We start from the raw sequence: 19,412 nt of genomic DNA, 5'->3' as shown, positions 1-19,412 counted from the left end.
TAAATATATTCACATTGTTGTGCAACCATCACCAACCATCCATCTTCACCTCTCTCTTCATCTTGCAAAACTGAAACTCAGTACCCATTAAACAATACTCCTCACTCCCCCAGTCCCTGGCAATCACTATTTTACTTTCTGCCTATGAATTTGACTACTCTAGTAATCTCGTATAAGTGGATTCATACAACGTTTGTTCTTTTGTGAGTAATTTGTTTCACTTAGCATAATGTCCTTCAAACTTTTCCATGTTGTAGCATGTGTCAGAATATCCTTACTTTTTAAGGCTGACTAATATTTTATTGTATGTATATCCACATTTTGTTCAACCAATCATCTGCTCATGGACACTTGGGTTACTTTCACCTTTTGGATATTGTGAATAACAAACATGGATGTACAAGTATCTCTTCAAGTCTTTGCTTTCATTTCTTTGGGATATATACTCAGAAGTGGGAATGCTGGATCAAATAATAAGTTTATTTTTAAGTTTTTGAGGAGTTGCCATATTGTTTATCACAGTGGCTACACCATTCTATATTCCCACTAACAAATGTGCAAGGGTTCCAATTTTTCCACAGCCTCACCAACACTTTATATATGCATCCTAATGGGTGTGAGGTCATTTAGTTTATTTTTAATTAATGAATATTTTCTTGCCTGTCTCTAAGACCTGTTCCATTGTTCATATTGTAACCTTGAATATACATTCTTTCATTGTAAGTTTGGAGTCTTTCTTTCATGGTGCTAACATTCCTCCAAGGTTAGGTGATTCTCAATGGTACCCTCACAAAATGCCCTTGTGAATACCTGTTAGATTGTCTGAAGTACAGGTGAGCACAGCCTGCAGGAAAAAGACATGTTCTGCTACTCGTGTTTTGATCTGATTTCAAGGATTGGGAGAAAGGCATAGGATGACCAGTTGCTAATTTCAGACAATGAAGGATTCTTAACCCTCTTAGGTATTGCCAACAATCTGGAAACTCACACCTGTGTCTCCCAAGACGCTGCTCCCACCTGCAGACAGACAATCCAATCCCCCATAACCAATGCTTGGTCCAGTGTGTGTAGGGGTGCAGGAGGTGGTAGAGGTTGACCTCTTGCTTTGGTACCCCAACTAAAAACCCTGTTAGATTGAGCAAAGGGCCCCCTCCTGCTCCTGAGCAAGGGGGATTCTTGGCACAGTTTTCAATTACTTACCTTGGAATGTAGTTTTCCAGTGCAATCGCATACTCCTTTTACGTCTCATAGATTATTTATAGTTTTTTTAAAAAAATAATTAATTAAGGAAGATATTTTTAAACAAATACAAATAGAATAGTATAATGAATCCCCATGTACCCATTACCACTCAGCTTCAATTCACGAATACTCTTATTTCGTCTAAATCCCCCGTTCTCCCTTCCCACATTATTTTGAAGCAAATCCCAGGCATCATATCACTTCATTCATAAACAGGCATGTTTCACTAAAAAATAAAGTCTTAGCAAAATCACACAATACTATCATCATATCTTTAAAAATTAACAATAATTATTTAATATCATCAAATACCGATTCAGTATTAAATTTGTAACTGCCTCACAAATTTCCCATTGTTTTTATAATTTATTTATTTTTCTAATCATAAGATAATTTTATTCACAAAAGAATCCTGAATTGGTCTCTCTTTGCAATATGATCTTTAGTAGAGTGAAGTGGGTAAGACAGCCTAATTATCCCCTCCCAGTAAGACTATGGAGGATACAGAACGTATAAAGCACTAGCACATCCCTTGTTCACGGCAAAGGATCAGTGTAGCTGAGGTAGTTGCTGCTGTTATTGTTTTGGTGTATTTTAACCTAGTTTCTTGCCTTTACCCCACCATGCAGTTGTCATAGATTGTGCATAGTTTTGAGCCACTGAGGAATTCCGCTTCTTTTTCAGTGTAGGCAAATGTCTGCTTTTTCTGTGCTGATTCTGAGCAACTTCAACCCAAGAACCAAGATGGTGAACTCAGAACCTCCTTGAGAAAATGGAATAGCCATAAGAAAGACGATAAATGTGTTTGGGGTAGAGGGGTGAGGTAAAGGAGAAAAATCACGAACACTACGCTCATAATGCATATATTTACTATTTGTATGTGTGTGTGTGTGTGTGTGTATACACATACATGATATATAATTTATTTGTACTATGGATAGTAACAAATTTTTATAATACAGAGTATAGTTTGGATGATTTACAGTGTTTTAATTTCTCTAAGCAAAACATGACGCCAGTAGCCCTTCTATGAATTTACAAATGGATTCCAGGGTCTCATACTACTACCATGGAGCCTATCCTATTATGATATCTTACGATAATAGGATCAACATAATTTATGTTCCAGACAGGCTGCTAAACAACCCGTTTACATTGTTTTTTCAAACTTTATCGCAACTCCACAAGATAGGCATTGTTCCCATTTGCAGATCAGGAAACTGAGGGTCAGAGAGGTCTTGCCCAGAATAAGTCACCCATGAAGGGGCTGAAGATAGGATTTAAACCCATCTGAGACTCCAAAGCCTATATTTTCTTTGCTCTGTCTCTTCTCTTGAAATGACAAACCGATTCCCAGAAGAAATCGATGGCATTTATCTCCCAAGTGGTACAGTATAGAGAGAGGGAGCATGGGGCTCTGAAAATAACTTCCACTTCGAAGAGGAGACAAGTGTTAGCCTAGGTTGTTACCAACTTACTGCAAAACCCCTCAGCGTCTCACATTCTTCTTTCTCCATGTCTACAACAGAAATAAAAAGGTGCCTTACACAAATTTTCACAACTGGTCAGAAATAAAATGAGAAGAGCTATGCAAAAAAAAAAGTATGTTGTAAATATAAATGATTGTGATCTTATTTGGCCTAACTCGCAAACTAACACTTCCTTTTCTAAGTTTTGCAGTTACGGCTTCAGCAGAGAAGGACTCAGGAGCAACTGGCTAACCAAGGCATAATACCACGTGAGTAGTTGAGTCTCCTATTAATATTTACTGACATATTAACATGGGACCGTGTGATTTGGGCGCTGGAAAGCACCTCAAAGTCATTTTTTATAAACCCATGGATCCTGACAGACTCTAAGTCAGTGGAAACCCCAGACCTTGGATCTTTAGCTCCAAATGCTACTCACCCTCAAAGGCTTCCTTTAATGATACAGGTTGTACTGAAAATCCTAATGTGGTGGGTTTGGTTTTAGACACAAATCATTATGGGCATCCCTCTTCTTACTTTTAAAATTGGATATAATCACTGTTCTTTCCAGAAGCATCAATCACGTCATCTTTTTCTCACTTCCTTGGTTTCACTTCTGTTTGGGGTACTCGAGTCCACAATTAGTTGAATATTGTCACGTGCTTCCCTTCTGGATTACTGAGTAGCAATACCATTCTAGCCTAAATGGTATAATATTGAATTACTGGCCATAATTTGGGTCAAAGAAGGATTATCATGTCTTTTAGAAGATATATTTGAAATTGTCTACCAATTAAGCAATTAAAGCTAGCTCTTGGTAATTATAGAAATAGCTAAAAGGGTGCTCTGGGTGAATGAAGTCACAGTTTAAGCTCCTTTGGGTCATGTTTTCTAACTTCCTCTCCCAACAGAATTTAAAAATGAAGATCCATAATGACACTTGCAAAAATCCAGATCTCTGTCATGACTAGTACCTCAGAATTTAATATGAAACAAGTGGAAGTTTGCCCTTGATAAAATGTCCCGCGGTTTGTAATATTAGAGCTCTATGATCCAAGGTCTAAAAATTTTTTAAGTATAGAGTGCTTCAGAGCCAAAACAGAGCTAAGAATTATTCAAGCTTTTTCCTTTGTGTTTCAAGAGTAGCTTTTTTTTTAAAGGAGGGCACAGCTCACAGTGGCCCATGCGGGGATCGAGCCGGCAACCTTGGTGTTATTATTAGCACCACGCTCTAACCAACTGAGCTAAACGGCCACCCCCCCAAAGTAGCTTTTTTTTTTTTTTTTTTTAAATGGCTGAGTCCTACAAACAGTAATCAGCAAGTGGCCTTATAGTGGAATAACTTTCTTAAAGATTTGCTAAGCACAAAAGAAACAGCTCACCGTGCAATTTAAAAGTTGCTTAAACAACATGTGTAACTATGATGAGAAGCCACAGAAGCAAGTCTGTGTGTGGCCTGTTGCTCTTAGTCAGCTCTCCTGTAGAGGTGCTTAAGACAGAGGAGAGACCAAACAAAGGTCTGCAGATTTCAGGTTAGATAAGTGGAACTTCACTCAAAGCTGACCAAACCAGTCTTTTTAGGAATCCTGTCACTAATGTGTAGAATCTAATTGGTTTAACCATTATCTTGAAGAATTACTTATTAAGATTGTAGAAAAGTACAGGCCCGCTAGGATCCTTTCAGCAGACCACAGTCGGTACCATGTACCCTTAAATATGTGATGAGCCATCGATTTAAATAGTATAAAAGTAATCCATCTCTGCACTGGTGTTTCTTTTCCTTAATTTTAGAAAGGCAAATGGAGGGGCTAGAACCAGGACCTATCAGTCAGCTCAAGTTGCGTACAACCAATTTAAAGTTCAACCCATACGTTTAAATTTTCTGAGCCTGGGTCTTGTAGCTGGCATTTGGATGAGAATAAACTTATTTATTTATTTATTTATTGAGGTTAATGGGACTAAATCTCTGGGAATCAGTAAAAACACCTAATAAAGATAGGAATTAATGCTATGTTAGATTTTTTAAAACACACGTCTATGTAAGTTGTGTAAATAAAATGTCCATGTGTATAGTAGGATCCAATGGGGACATATTTTGTTATCTAGGATTTCCAGAATTGAATAATGTACATATTAACAAAATACTGCTTGACAGAAATTTTATATCCATAGTCCATTGTGTCATTAAGATAATTACTGGAACAAGTTCTATGAGTAAGGAAATTATTTTTTCCTTTTGATTTAACAAAATGATCAAGGTTAATTAAGCATCATCTCTTTTCTTTAGTTTTGAGCCACTTCCTCTCATCTAGGCTTTCCAAAGTTGTAGATTCTGCTGTGGAAAAAGGTCAAAGCCACAGCAGGCACACACTGCAGGCCCAGCCTGGACAAACTGTGACTACTTAGCTCTTCTTAGAAAGCTAGATCTTGGAGGAATCTCTACCTGCCAAGAGATTGGGGGCAGGGAGGAGATGCAGCCCCTTCAACACAATCAGAGATTAAACATTTCGTCTAATGCTCTTCAGAGAAGCCTGTTTACTCACGCACCTAAGGGTACATGTATAAATGCAACCCATGGAGAGGGAACAGGAGACAACAGTCTCAAGGTCTTTTCAATTCCATCAAATGCAACACATTTCATTATAAACCAGACTACATGCAAGGTGATGAGCGAGATACTCAAGGCACAACAGTGAGCAAGACAGTCTTACAGGGAAACCCAAGATTTTAAGGGAAAAGATGACGAAAAACACACATAAGTATAATTCAATGTGGCCCTCGTTATGTTCCACAAGAGGGCTTTTGATTTCTTCATCCTATGATTTGAATTTTTTGAAACAGAATAAAAGAGAAAAGTAGAAGGAAGAGGATGCAATGGAAGGAAGAAAAGCTGATAAATCTTAGAGATCATCTAATTCCATGATTTTCAATTTTTTTTAATTGTTAAAGATATCTTATATTGTGTATGTATGCACTGGCTGAAACAGGGTAGGAAGCCTCTGCCCCATTTATTCAGCACCCCCATCCCTTCTGGATACCCCCTGATTATCCTCCCCAGAGAGCTGGTTCTCTTCAAAATAGGGTTTGAAAATGCCTGACCTAGTTCGAACCCCATTGTCTTTAATGTTCATAAAACTGAGGCTGACGAGGCCTAAGAGAATTTTCAAACATCCCACAGCCAGGTCCCAGTCTGGTTCTATTTTCTGCAGATTTGATTTGTGAGAATTTAAGTGCATGCACAATAACATTATTAATAAAAATCTTACTTTATTGATAATATTTTAAATAATTATAATCCTACCCCACATTTTAAAATGTCATAAATTGCCTAAAGTGAAAACTGATGACCCAGTGAATTGCCCTTATGTTATTATTGTATGGCACTACTGTTTTTAGCGGGTCAACAGAAACAACTGCTATCCTTTGGCAGAATTAGTCTTGAGTTTGACCTTAGGTTACGTCTCAGGGGCTTGTCCATTGCAAAAATGCAACCACCTCCTATTGTGCGTTGTGCCAGGGCTGAGGCCAGAGCTTGTGTGTTCTGCTCCCTAAACAGCTGAGCTCTTTTCTCAAATATTCAAAAGGAATCACTTGAACTTTTAAAGCACTTACTTAAGTTTCTACTATAAAGCATTCTGTGGCCAAAAAATTCAGCTGGAGATAGATGATAGACAGACAGACAGACAGACATAGATGATAGATGATGTAGGTATATGAAAGAAAAAAAAAAAAAGACAAACCAATGGATTTTGAAGTGGCTTTAGGTATTACATCATAATCTTTGCTTCACCATGACCAAGATTTAATGAAGAATGCCACTGACTTAGCTATATGGCAGATCTCACTTCAACTGCATGCCAAATTGATGGTTACATCAATTGAAGGTTTCTCCCCCCACTGACTCCAGTGAACCAAACCATGTATAATTTTCAGTTGACTAGTGAAACGAGTCCAAATGGATTGCATTGAATTCCTTCCTTCTTTTTGGTCACACATCCTGCAGGTTTTGAGGTTGCCGATGAGTAACACAGAGTCCACAGCAACTATGGACAAATTCTCTTTTATAATCCCCCTTAATCACTTCTCTTAAGCATGTACTTATTTCTTATTTGTACACATTATGGGTTTAGGATTTCCCATCAGGTGCTTTGAATGAATTTAAAGGCATCGTCCCTTGACTTTGAATCAAGAAGGGGGGAGGTGGTTCTGAGGCCAACACTCAACCCCTAGAATAACTTCAACCAGTGGGAAAAGGGTTCTCAGGCCAGGAGCATGGGCCTCAGCCAGATTCTAAGATTGCTTTTACACTTATAATATCAATTGTGGAATTCACACTTTCAAAATAGTCATAAAATCTTAGTAACTATCTCCTTGAAGATAACTTAAGAAATATTTAAGAATTTATTGTTTGGACTTATTTCCAAGTTCTTATCTCTGAATCTCAAAATGGAGACTTCATATTGCCTACTTTGTCATCGTCAACTGGAAATCAAAGAGCATGGTTTCACTGCCCTTCCCTTCTTGGCTGCAAGAGGACACCAAGGTTCCCTATTTTCTCATGTCTGTAGGACAGAGCACAAAGTGAGCCTGCTCGCTTTGTAGACTTATGAGGCTTGGATCTCTTCATCATTTCTCATGCAAATTTCTCACCTACAGTTCTTTTCCTCAGGCATCACTCTCCTGCGTAGGATCTTAAATGACACCACTTTATTCCAATTACTTCAGAAGCCGCAGTGCAGAAGGATGGTCAGCTCTGTGGACTAGATGCAGTTAATGATCGTAGAGCAATTCAGTAAATATTTTGACCATCTGCTGTGAGAACAGCCCTGTAGAGCACAGAAGAATCAGACGTGAAGTCTGTTTCAAAGTGCTGATAGTCTAGAAGAGGCCGCAAATCACCCCTGCTTAATTGTTCCCATTAACAATATTGGATGTCACATCACTACACGGGAGTTGGTATCCGGGAGGATTGAAGGAAAGAAATTACTTTCTCTTTCCCTCTCCCTCTGCTATAAAAGTGAGGCTAATCTGTGTGAACCCAGGGGAGAAGAGGGGGCATTTAGCTTATTTTCCTAGAACGCAGAAAACAGGAGTAGAGAACTGAAATGGATTGTGTAGGACTGGGGGCAGGGGTGGGGGTGGGGCCCAGAGAGACTGACTGCTCCACAGAGACTCAGAGAAAGCCACCGCTGGCCAGGATGAAATGTCTGGGCAGCTTTGGTTCCGTGATCTGATCAATGTAAATGAATTTAAAGATACAATGAGCTGTCTATGAATGGTGCTGCCTTTATTTGTTTTGCAGACTAATCCAAGCCACAACAGCCACATACTTACTGCAAAGCCTTGGTAAATCCCTGAATTCTGTGATACTCCACCTGCATAGCGAGAAGAATGACTGGGGCAATTCCCGTCCCACACCACATGCAGCTTCATGCTAGTTTTGAGAAGTTGACTGGGCAAAGCCGACCTTCCTTTTCTCAGTGCCTTCATTTGACTTGGCTTCTCCCTACAGCACCCTACCACACACTGTTGGCTGTTTGAGCAGACACGGCACAGGGGTTTTAATCTATCTGCCTCTTCCCTTCTTTCTAACCTCTCAAATTTGGAGATAAGAAAAGGCGCCCTAGATTTTCATGGCAAACCCATTTGGGTCAACAATCCTAATTTCCTTCTCTTCACCCTTTTTGCTTCATTTTTCTGGTTTCTTGTTCCTTAGAAACTAGTAAACCAATCATTACAGGCATACTTTGAGTTTGTCTCTGTACCCTTCTTCTGAGATTCGAAAGTGTTCACACACAAGGTGTGATCAAAAAATATGGTGAATGTTTAAATTAAAAAATATATATTACAGTAAAAGACACATTGCCATTAATCCCCCTCAAAATACTCCTCCTCGTTTTGAACACACTTGTCCCATGATTCTTGCCATTTTGAACCAGTTCTGGAAGTCTTCTTTCATGAGTGTCTTTACTTCATCCTCAATCATGACAACGCTCCATATCACATATCGCTTCCGGTACAGCAATTTCTGTCAAATAAAAACATCACGGTGTGTCCTCATCCACCTTATTCACTGGATCTGGCACCATGCAACTTCTGGCTCTTTCTCAAAGTCAAAATGACCATGAAAGGAAAACGTTCGGGACATTAAGGCAGCCACAACAGCGCAACTAAAGACACTTACTGAAGAGGACGTCCAGAACTGCTTCAGAAAGTGGCAAGAATGGAATGGGACAAGTGTGTTCAAAGAGAGGGGGTGTATTTTGAGGGGGATTAAAGGCAATGTGTCTTTTACTGCAATAAATTCTTTTTATTTAAACATTCACCTTGCTTTTGGTCACACCAGATATGTTGTATCAACTTCTCCAATTGCACAAACCAGGTCTTAAATATTACAGAGCTACCCTGGGAAAATGCACTCTGTTCAGACCCCTAAGATTATCTTTAGGTACTGAAGAGGCAATTTAGCCAACCTAAAGAGAGAATATAATTTCCAAAGCATTGTCACTTTTGCATGGTGTGTATCCCATTTGCTTAGAAGAAAAATACTCATGATCCAATTTGTCTATAAAAGCAAGGCAATGAGAGGACAAGCATTACTCAACGCATTTTATAAGTGGGAAACTGAGAGCACAGGAAAACTACCAGACTTATTCAAGATCATACCAAAAATAGATGGCAAAGCAAGGACAGAGCCCAAATGGATGGTTCCCAAAATTTCAGTCACCGAAGACTTTTTGAATTATACCCATCACTGCCATAGATCCTATGCTAGAAATAGTTTTGTTTTCCTCCCAAAGAACCCTACATACTCATATATAAATTATTAATCCACTTTTTGGATTAATTAATGGCACATAAATTTACCACCCAGTGCTTTATCATGAGAACAACCATCACTAAACCAAGTTGTTATGATTCTAGGCAGCAGCAGTGAAAAGTGACAGTTCCATTCACCCAAGGAGCTTTTTTCTGGGCAAATACCTTCCCCCCCCCCCCCCAGCTTTTTGAAATACTGAAAATCATGCCTAGAAATCACTACTCCCTTTTTGAACTCCCAGATTCCCAAGGACCCCAAATCAGGACCCACTGGGCTTGTAAACTCCAGAGCAGTGTTCTCAAACTTGGGCATCAGAATCACTGGAGAACTTGTGAAAACACAGACCCCGGGGTCCCCCACAACTAGAGTTTTGGACTCTGTAGGTCTGGGGTGGGGCCCAAGAATTGGCATTTTTTGACAGGTTTCCAGGTGATGCTGCAGATGTTCTTCCGGGGGCCACACTTTGAGACCATTGCTCCAGTTGCTGCCCCAAGCCACTGGCTCTTTGATTCTGCCTCTTGATTCTCATCAGAAGTAGAACTGCCATGGACACCAGGCCCTCCACCCTGTGCTAGAGAGTCAGACCCCTCTCCTTAACTGATTTCTCTGTTCCCCAGGACCTATTCTCCTTCCTCTGGGCTCTTGTTGGAGGCATGAGATTAGAGTGCTGAGCAGGGGACTGCAGGAGGCCCGTTCTTATCTTGGGATCCTTTTCTGAACTCTAAGTAAGCAAATGTTTAGACACACATCTGACCCAAATTAGTTGGAGCTGCAGGGACAGAAATAGGAACAGCCCATTACTAAACTCTGGGGCGAGAACATGAATTCCCTTGTGAGAAGCAATTAATCGTCCTCCGAGGGGATGTGTGGTTGACTGAATGTACAAACATATTTTAATTTGAAATCACATTGACTTACATTTTTTAATTTACAAATTCAAGTTCCTTTTCAATCTTAAATGTCAGTGTCCCTTAAATACAAAATTTTGCCATTTGATCTTCCCAGGGATGGCAGCAAAAGAGATCCTTTATGTATTTTCCAAAAAGTCAACTTGGGGGCTGGTGCTTTGTGGGTTTGCTGGCCCTCAGGGGAGGTGGCCAAAACCCACATTCTCTGTAGTCACAGAAAAGGTGAATGTCAATCACAGCACCATGCGAGGATAGTTTTCGTCAGTGTGTGACCTCAAGCCAATGCCCCAATATAACATCCCTTAAACCATGAGGAGAATAGTGTGTGGTAAAATGCAGCGTGTGGACCTCTTTGGCTTATTTCCCAAGCCCTTGCATAACGGACATAGCTTTTCCCACCCTTTGTGAGAAGGTTGCAGAACCCCTCTATGCTCCTGGCAATGGCGTACTGGACTATATGAATCATTTCACAGGGGAGTTGTTAACACCAAGAAGTGATGAATTATAGCTCTACAAACTAAGATACAGGAAATGCAATGTTTCTTAGAACAATTAATGAAAAGAATTAAAGAGCCTCAGGGACAAGAGAACCAGATAAATTCCTCCTAAGTCTTAAGCCCAATTAAAACCAATTGAGTTTGAAATGTAAGAGATATCTCAAGATACATTCATACTATTCCCTTAAGGGTTGCTTCTTAAGGAAAAGGATGTGTTGTTCTTTTTAACCACTGAATAAGGCCACACTAACATCAATGTCTTTCTGGATTACGTAAGTGATTAAGCCACACCTATATATAATACCTATGAGACGAACGCCAGAGTGTAAGATACAACTGAAGACCCATCAGTTCAGATTGTACAAATTCACCAGGGCCCACTGGACTTCAAGCAGACTTAAATAATTTTGTTGCCTGGGGAAACAGGAGTTGCTTTGAGAACTCCATCAGTATAAACCGCAACTGTGATCCAGTGCAGGAAAAGGCAAGCCTCCTTACTAAGGTTGGTGACCAGACCCAAATCAGAGAAAATAAATGAGCAACGCAGTGGAACTACTCATTGCTCCAGATGATTTCTCAGAGCCACGGAGTGTGGACAAAAGGGGGATCAGGGAGACGGGCCATTCGAAATGGCAGGTTTTGCAAAGAAGTCCATTTTAAGAGTAGAAGTAACCAAGAGCAACTGGTGTTAGATCAATGGGAAATGTGATATTTAAGCAACATATTCAATTGCTTTTTTCCTATAAGAAGAGAAGCTTCTTAATCTCTGCTCCAAGTAAGGAGAAGGATGCTTGTCTAGTATACTTTGCACAAGGCAGCCAGCTGGAACTACATTGCATGTTCCTTTGGTCAACACTATTAATGTTGGGATGAGACAGGGAGATTTAGAGAGAATATGGTTAATACCTTCCCAAGCGGTGTCCTCAGTAGATGATAACATGGTTGACCAGCTGCCAGGACTGCAGTGGAGTTTGCTTGATGTCCAGTATGCCCTTCTGAAAATTGCTCAAATTTAGCAAGATTTTAAGAATTGAATGACACACACACACACGCACACACACATACACACAGCCCCAAGTGCCAATCTGGCTAGAGACCCAGTCTTTTATGTTAGCCAAAGTTTAGAAGCATATTTCATTGCCTACAGCTTAAGAATGGACATCTGTTGGAGTAATAGTAAAACTCTGGATGGTGTGATTCATCAACTTGTCCAGACTTACAATTCAGAAAAGTATTCAGTGCAATTGTGTAACCTCTGATCCACCTCATCACTTATAATGAAAAGTGATTGTTTGTGGTTCCTGATTGACATTGTTCCAGAGCATCTGAAAAACTAATTAAAAAAAATATGTAGAATTTTGCTGAATGATGGTCTACTTCTGTGCTAAGTCAAAAGACTTTACTAAGTCATTGTGAAGAGGAGCTATGAGATAGTAAGGAGGAAGAACAGTAAACAGTGAAAGAATAGAGGCTGGCATTCAGTCCAGGTTATTTACAGGGGCTGTGTTCTATAACTGACTGGTGCCTGTGTCCACTGCTTGTTCATATTTTGAACATCACATTTTAAAAGAAGTTAGGTTGTCAGAGGACTTCGGATCCTGGCCCTAACTATGTGACCCGGGGCAAGTCAACCAATTTCTGTGGGCCTCAGTCTCTCTATTCTGTTCAGGGTTGGAGTTATATCTCACTATCTCCAAGATCCCTTTCAGCTTCCAAGTCTGATTCTGTGCTTCTGACTCAACACCCTTAGTTGCATGTTCCTACCAAGCAGCCACGTACCACAGTCAAGATACAAGTCCCTTCCTACAATAATGTATCAAAGAAAGTATCACCCCAGTCTACATCTCCCCTTCCAACTAGGGTATTACTTCTGTCCCCAGTTTTCCAGAGGCACCTGTATTTCCTCAGGAACTTGGAATGCCCTGTTGCTGCCATCTCTCTTCCTGTCGCATCTGCCTCTGCTTTTCCTCCTGTTTTAGGCCTAAGTTCCACCTTCCTCTGTATCCTGTGGCTTCAGGGAAGATGGTGTCCTCCAGGCCTTTGCTCTTCCATTGCTTGTGGCCTCGTAAAGGCGACCACATCCATCCTATGCACAGCTCAGCAAGCGCACCAGCAAATGCTGCCCGGCTGCCCAGAGCCCCAAGACCCATGCTGCTCATATCTTTGTCTCTCTGTTTCAGCCCTGAAAAGTCCAACTATATTCCATGAGCAAAGAAAACACTCGGATGGTGACAAGGTAATTTTTTGCGAACTGACCTTTTTCTGAACGTAGACTCTAGGGTATGGGTCTCTGCCGGCTAAGCTTTGGCTAAAGCAGGTAGAATTTCTACGGCAAACTGAATCAATTTGCCAGTTCCCTGCCCCCACATCATATAGACTCTTATACCTATGAACTGAAAACTGTGGAAATGGGATCAACTACTAGCTCTGAAACTGCTATTTTTTAGCTTAAAGAATGTCCCCAGTCTTTCTGACATTGGGGAGATCACTGCAAGTATATGGTAGAAGTCAAAGAGACTTGAAAAATGGAAGTAAAGTTGGTTTGCAGGCTGCCTCACCTTTCATTACAGTTTTTTCTTAGCAACAAGCAGGCTCTTTAAATGCAGCTCAGTGGTAAGGTAGGGCCTGTGGATACAGAGCTTGTTTGCAGTTACTTAAGGCAAAAGGCATTGAGTTCATCTCTTTCTGTTTCTGGGTTTTTTTTTTTGTTGTTGTTTTGGTTTGGTTTGGTTTTTTGGCATTTTGGGGGAAAATTGGCATATATTCTGCACCTTCAGCGTAAATCTCTGCCACCTGAACTTATCAATAATATAAGTACTGTTTAGCAAGCATCTGCACTGTAAATGACAAGGAAATGCAAGGAGGTGTCTTTTTCCTGGGATTTCTTTGTCTAAGAGTCCTAACCTTGCAACCAGTCTGTGGGTGGAGAAAGGAGCAGAGCTCTGTAACTCTTCAGAGGTGCTCGTGATAGGCTGTGGTTTTTACTGCCTGGAAAATAACTATCTTTCATTGGAACTGGAGTTATCCCCAGACCCCTCTCAGGGGCCAAATAGGAGATTCAAGACTGTAAGATAAAAATGCAGAACTAGAGGTCAGGGACTTGAGGTCCAGCTGTGGCCCTGCCACAGCCCACCTCATCCCCTCAGACAGCTGCGTCACCAAGAAGACAGTGAGACTCAGTAAATGATCTGCCTCTAAGTGTCCTTCCAACCCCATGATAGGTCGGACTCTGCAGGCTTTACATTTTCACTTGTCTTAAGAGAGAAGTCAAGTGACTAAAGGGGAGAAGAATATATGTTGTCATGTTATAGTAGATGGACGCAGGTTACGTTTCATCTTGAACCCTAGTTAATTATGTGGCAGTTTGAAAAGGCAATGGAATAGGATTGACTATGATACAAACAACTTAGTATCATCACAATTTTAGTAATATTTTACCAACATGTACCTGCCTGACCTTTAAGTTTATAGCTCTGATGTACATGCAAGCTTTTTACCTCTTTATCTTCTTTTTCCATCGTAAAATTACCAGAGAGGTTTTGGTAAGTCTGCCTGTATCAAAATGTAGCAGACCAGAGATATTTGCATGTTCCATTTGTCATACACAGAATGCTTTCCCCCTTTAAGAGAAATCGGGTTTCTTTGAAAGTTGAGACTAGGTGATTCACCTGTATGCGGTTGATAACAGAATTTATTCTATGTTTGTGCCCACAGACTGAAGACACCCTGAAGCGCAAGGTCAGAAACAGGCCCGACCGTGCAGACCTGGTTAATATGCACATACTCCAGGGTAAGGGTGCCCAAAGCAATACACCAGGATGCCCACCAAAGAGCGGGCCATTTGGTCAGAGTTCTTTGTTTCTCTACGGTTGCTGAGTCCTCTTAGAAAAGATCCTCTGCCATTAGAAAGTGGTACTTTTACATTTGTGACAACATGGATGGATCTTGAGAGTATAATGCTAAGCGAAATAAGTCAGACAGAAAAAGCAGAGAACCATATGATTTCACTGATATGTGGTATATAAACCAAAAACAACAAAAGAACAAGACAAAGAAAGTGGTACTTTTGAACATTTAGTCATTCTAGGCCATGTAGACTATCAAATTGGGAAACCACATAATGACTGAGAAGGTAACAGATTTTGGGTTTCAGTCTTAGGTGTGCCATTTCCTAACTCTCTCTGAGCACTTAGGGAATGTCCAACATACCAGGGGTGTCAAAAAAATGTATACATATGACTTGTATTCATCTTTTGTTATCGGTCTGTATTGAGTATTACAATTTTAATACATTTTTTTCCTTTCTTAAAATGCATACACATTTTTTGACACCCTCTGTATATCAAATTCCTTTAAAAATGTGACCATCCTTTAGCCCAGTAATAAATTTCGAGTACAGGTGTACCTTGGAGATATTTCGGGTTCAGTTCCAAACCACCACAATAAAGCAAGTATTGCAGTAAAGTGAGTTGTAATCTTTCTGGTGGTGGAAGGTCTTGCCTTCAATTTGTAAAAACAACTTCTATGAAGTGAATTAAGCAAAGCATAATAAAATGAGGTATGCTGTATTTCATCAAAAGGAAATAATCAGACATACAAAGATTTATGTACAATGATGCTTAATATGGAATTACCTTAGATGGTGAAAACATTGCAAACAGTGACATGTCCAACAATAGGGGACGGGCTGAATAAATTATGCATCAATCATATGATTGAATACCTTGCAACCACCGCAAATAAGGCTTTAGAAGAATAATGATTTAATAAGAAAAGGCTTACAAGGTGATGTTTAGTGGAAAAAAAATAAGGAAAACAAAACTGTACTTACAATCAACTTCAGGGAAGAAAAAAACATATACATGAACTGTATTTACAGTCAGATTCTGTGATAAAAAAAATATACCCCTACCAATAAATATAAATAATTAAGAAAGACACCGACCTATTAAAAACAGTTGATTTTAAGTGGAGAGTTTCCCGATGCTTTCATTGTCTTTTGTATACTTTTTTTTAGCATTTTCCACATTGATGACAAAAAGTACGTAGCAATAGTATAATCAAAAAAGCATAAGAAATGTTATTACATCATTACAGTCTTGAATTAAAATATCAGGAGGTGAACCACAGTGGCCTCCAGTTCAGGTGTGTCCCTCTAGTGATTCCGGTGGAATCCTGTCTTCTCTGCAGCAGCGATTGGAAATTAGCCCCCTGGAGCACCAAGGATCTGCTGGATACAAAATGACCAGTGCCCTTCAATTTTGAAGCAGCAAAATAAAATTAAGGGCCAATGTTTGTAACTGCTAGAGGCAGTCACAGTTAAAGGGACCTGTAAGAACAGGAGGCGTTAGGAAGCTTCATGCTGAGACCTGAAAGATGACTAGGATGTTGGGGTAGAGTGGGGTGTAGAATATAGAAAGCACCCCAGAGTGAGGAAACTAAGTAGCAAAGGTTCAAAGGTGAACTCAGTAGGACACAGGGACAGAAGGGAGAACACAAAGTCTGGGGATGGAGAATCTTAGGTCATGAAGGGGGTGGATTCAGTTTCTGGCAAGCTGACTGACAAAACAGGACCAGGAGACTTGGAAGGAGAAGAGCACCTTTCAGGGGGATGCAGGAAAGGAGTGTTCCTGAAGTTTAATCTCATGTTAAGCTTAATCAGAAAGATCCCTGAAGCAGGAGGCTCAGCTAGAAGCCATTGCAGTGACTCCAGGGGTGGTTCAGAGAGGATTTAGGCTTATGCACTCCCATTCTTTGGTCTGGAGTATTGATTTTTCCATCTCACATCAAGTGCTTTGCAAACACAGCTTGTAGACAAGTCTGACCAATTGCAACAATTAGATATCCCTAGACCTCTACTGTATGGAGATTTCGAGATCAGACACTAGACCTGGGTTAGGAGGTTGATAATAACAGAACAATGGGGTTGAGACGCTGGTCTATAAGTATCTCACCTTCTAAATTTGCAAAGTTGAGAGTATAGCTGCAAACTCTCAAGGAATCTTAACTTCCAGGGCTGCCTTATAGCAACACCTGGGTAACTAGAGTCTCCTCCAAGTTCTTCCATGGAAATAAATCAGGACCTAATTGAAAGAAGAGCATAGGGGTGATTTGGGGCTCGGTTAGTGACCTTCTCACCCTCTAAATGATCAGAAACTGCCTGTTGGATAAATCCAATTTTTAAAATCTGTTTAATTAACGGTTTCAAAGGAATTTTTTTTCTTTTACCACTGACCAGGACATTTGAATCAGTCAGTATCACATTGACAAGTATAAAAGCCTTAAGAAATCATATTACTACAACTAATTATAATACTAGATAATATTTATTGTAGGCTCAGCCGGTGCCAGGGAACATACAGAGAGGATTTGCATCCAAATACTGTAGCTTAGGGACAGCAAGCTACAGCACTGGAATCTCCAAATTGCACTTTTTTTTTCCAAAAATCCTCGCAAAGCAAGTTTCTGTAACTTTTCTGTGTGCCTGAGTCTTCGTTTGCCTTTATTTGGAAGCATCTAGTCTTTGCTGCTAACCCTTGTGAAATTATGATGATTTCATTAAAAAATTATTAGGATGATAGAGCACAATGTGACACAATGGTTTAGTGACAGAAGCGAAAACACTAATAACTTCAAATTCTAGAACTGATCCTTGTAATTTCAACCCCGTAGCCTCCACTGCAGAGAGGTCCATTCCAACTGCTCAGATGAAGCTGAAAAGAGCCCGGCTCGCAGATGATCTCAATGAAAAAATCGCTCTCCGGCCAGGGCCGCTGGAGCTGGTGGAGAAGAACATACTCCCTGTTGATTCTGCTGTGAAAGAGGCCATAAAAGGTAGGAGAACAAACGGCATGCTGATGTCTGTGCTCTGAGATCTGAGGGCTGCCATGGCTCTGACATGCTGGGGCCCCTGGGTGTGAGGGCCTCTCCCTGGACAAGAGTCATGCCATGGGTGGCTGTCCCCATAACAAGAGGTCCTGGGAGTGAGGGACAAGTTCCCGTCCGCTCACCCTGCAAGGTCAAGTAAACATAGACCAATTTTGTCAAGTAGATTAAGAACCTGACGACGTAATCCTCAAAATATCTCCTCTACAAGGTTCCATCCATCACTTAGGTGTTGTGGCCGTCTTAAGACTTCCTCCTTTAGAGGGAAAGAGACTGGTAGAGCAGAAAGAGCACTGGACCTGAATGAGAACACTGAACTCTCAGCCCAGTTTGGCTGCTATGTGTTGAGGCTTCCCCCAAGTCACATCACCGTTCTGAGGTGGAGATAACAATAGCCGCCCAGCTCATAGGTTCTTGGAGCGAAGTTCAGGTTATACAAGCATGTGAAAACTCTTTGACAATCCTCATGTGTGCTAAAAGGTTGAAGGATTAGGTTGGTGCCAAAAAAAATTGCAGTTTAAAACATTAAAAATGATTGCAAAAACCGCACTTACTTTTGCACCAACCTAATACATTTACTTTGGAGGAGACACAAACATTAATTCTACCATAAACTATACAAAATCATTTTGTAGCCTTTTTGAACAGTTGAGACCAAATGGACCCAACAACCTGAGCATACTGAATTCGTTCATAGAGGTGGTGGGAAGGAACCTGGGAAAACTATGGTAGAAGGAAGGAAGGGGAGCTTTACATTCCCATAGGCAAACTTATTTTCATCCAATTGTGCCCACAAAGAGCTCTGAGGATTATATATTTAATAAGCAATACACATCTAAATGTTTAACACATTGTCAAAAAGTATGTATCCACTACTAAGTTCATTTTATCAAACACTAAGTTCATGATTAAACTTACCATTTAGAGTATTATGCACATTCTAAAATCTTGCTCTCACCTAACCATCCAAAGGCCACATGAATTTTGTACTTGGAACCTGTAAATATGAAAATATCCACTCTAGGAGGGACAATATGCTAACCTGTCAGCGCCCACTACATACGTCATTATGACTTACCCTCTTCTTCAGTCTCTCCCATCACACTAATCATCCTGAGCTTTTGAATTTACACTAGCTTACTCAACCATGTACTATCTCCCTACTGACTCTGATAAGATCTAGAACAGGAAGAGATCTCCATCAGACATCTTTCGTCACTTTTTTAGACATTCTGCTCCATGCATGTAAATTTATTATTGATTTTTACATGATAAGCAAAAGATCTCATTTTAATTTACATACTTTGGTTTATGGTGAGATTTTTTTTCTCCCCATGATTTTGTGTCACTGGCAACTTGTGGTTACTCCTCTTTTTTCTACTGGGTATTTTCTTCCCTTACTACTTTGTAAAAGTCATATATACTATATGAAACACTCATCCTCCATCTGTCATAGGTATTGCACATCCTTTTACCAGTTTCTCCTTGGTCTTTTTGAGTGTGTGTAGAGTGTATTTTACCTATAGCAGGTTTTAATTTCTATATAGTTAAATCTATTAATCTTTTTCTTCATTGTTTCTGCAATTCATTA

General features: G+C 40.2%; 1 protein-coding gene across 4 annotated transcripts in view; it reads left to right on the top strand.

Moving 5' to 3' along the window:
• MYOCD (myocardin) overlaps positions 1–19,412 on the top strand; it is a 92,124-nt gene that overhangs the window by 30,360 nt on the left and 42,352 nt on the right. For 3 of the 4 annotated variants that reach the window (XM_019755278.2, XM_019755277.2, XM_019755276.2), the window contains exons 2-5: positions 2,915–2,980; positions 13,117–13,172; positions 14,651–14,726; positions 17,609–17,770. In XM_019755278.2, coding sequence (XP_019610837.2) covers positions 2,915–2,980; positions 13,117–13,172; positions 14,651–14,726; positions 17,609–17,770 — 360 coding nt within the window. Of the gene's footprint in view, positions 1–2,914; positions 2,981–8,013; positions 8,058–13,116; positions 13,173–14,650; positions 14,727–17,608; positions 17,771–19,412 lie in introns of all 4 variants that reach the window. The other variant, XM_019755279.2, reaches the window with a different exon arrangement.

Source organism: Rhinolophus sinicus, linkage group LG15, assembly GCF_036562045.2.
Source record: "Rhinolophus sinicus isolate RSC01 linkage group LG15, ASM3656204v1, whole genome shotgun sequence".
Classification (NCBI taxonomy): Eukaryota; Metazoa; Chordata; class Mammalia; order Chiroptera; family Rhinolophidae; genus Rhinolophus; species Rhinolophus sinicus.
The sequence above is the reverse complement of the archived record's forward strand: the minus strand, read 5'-3'. Positions and strand labels throughout refer to the sequence as shown.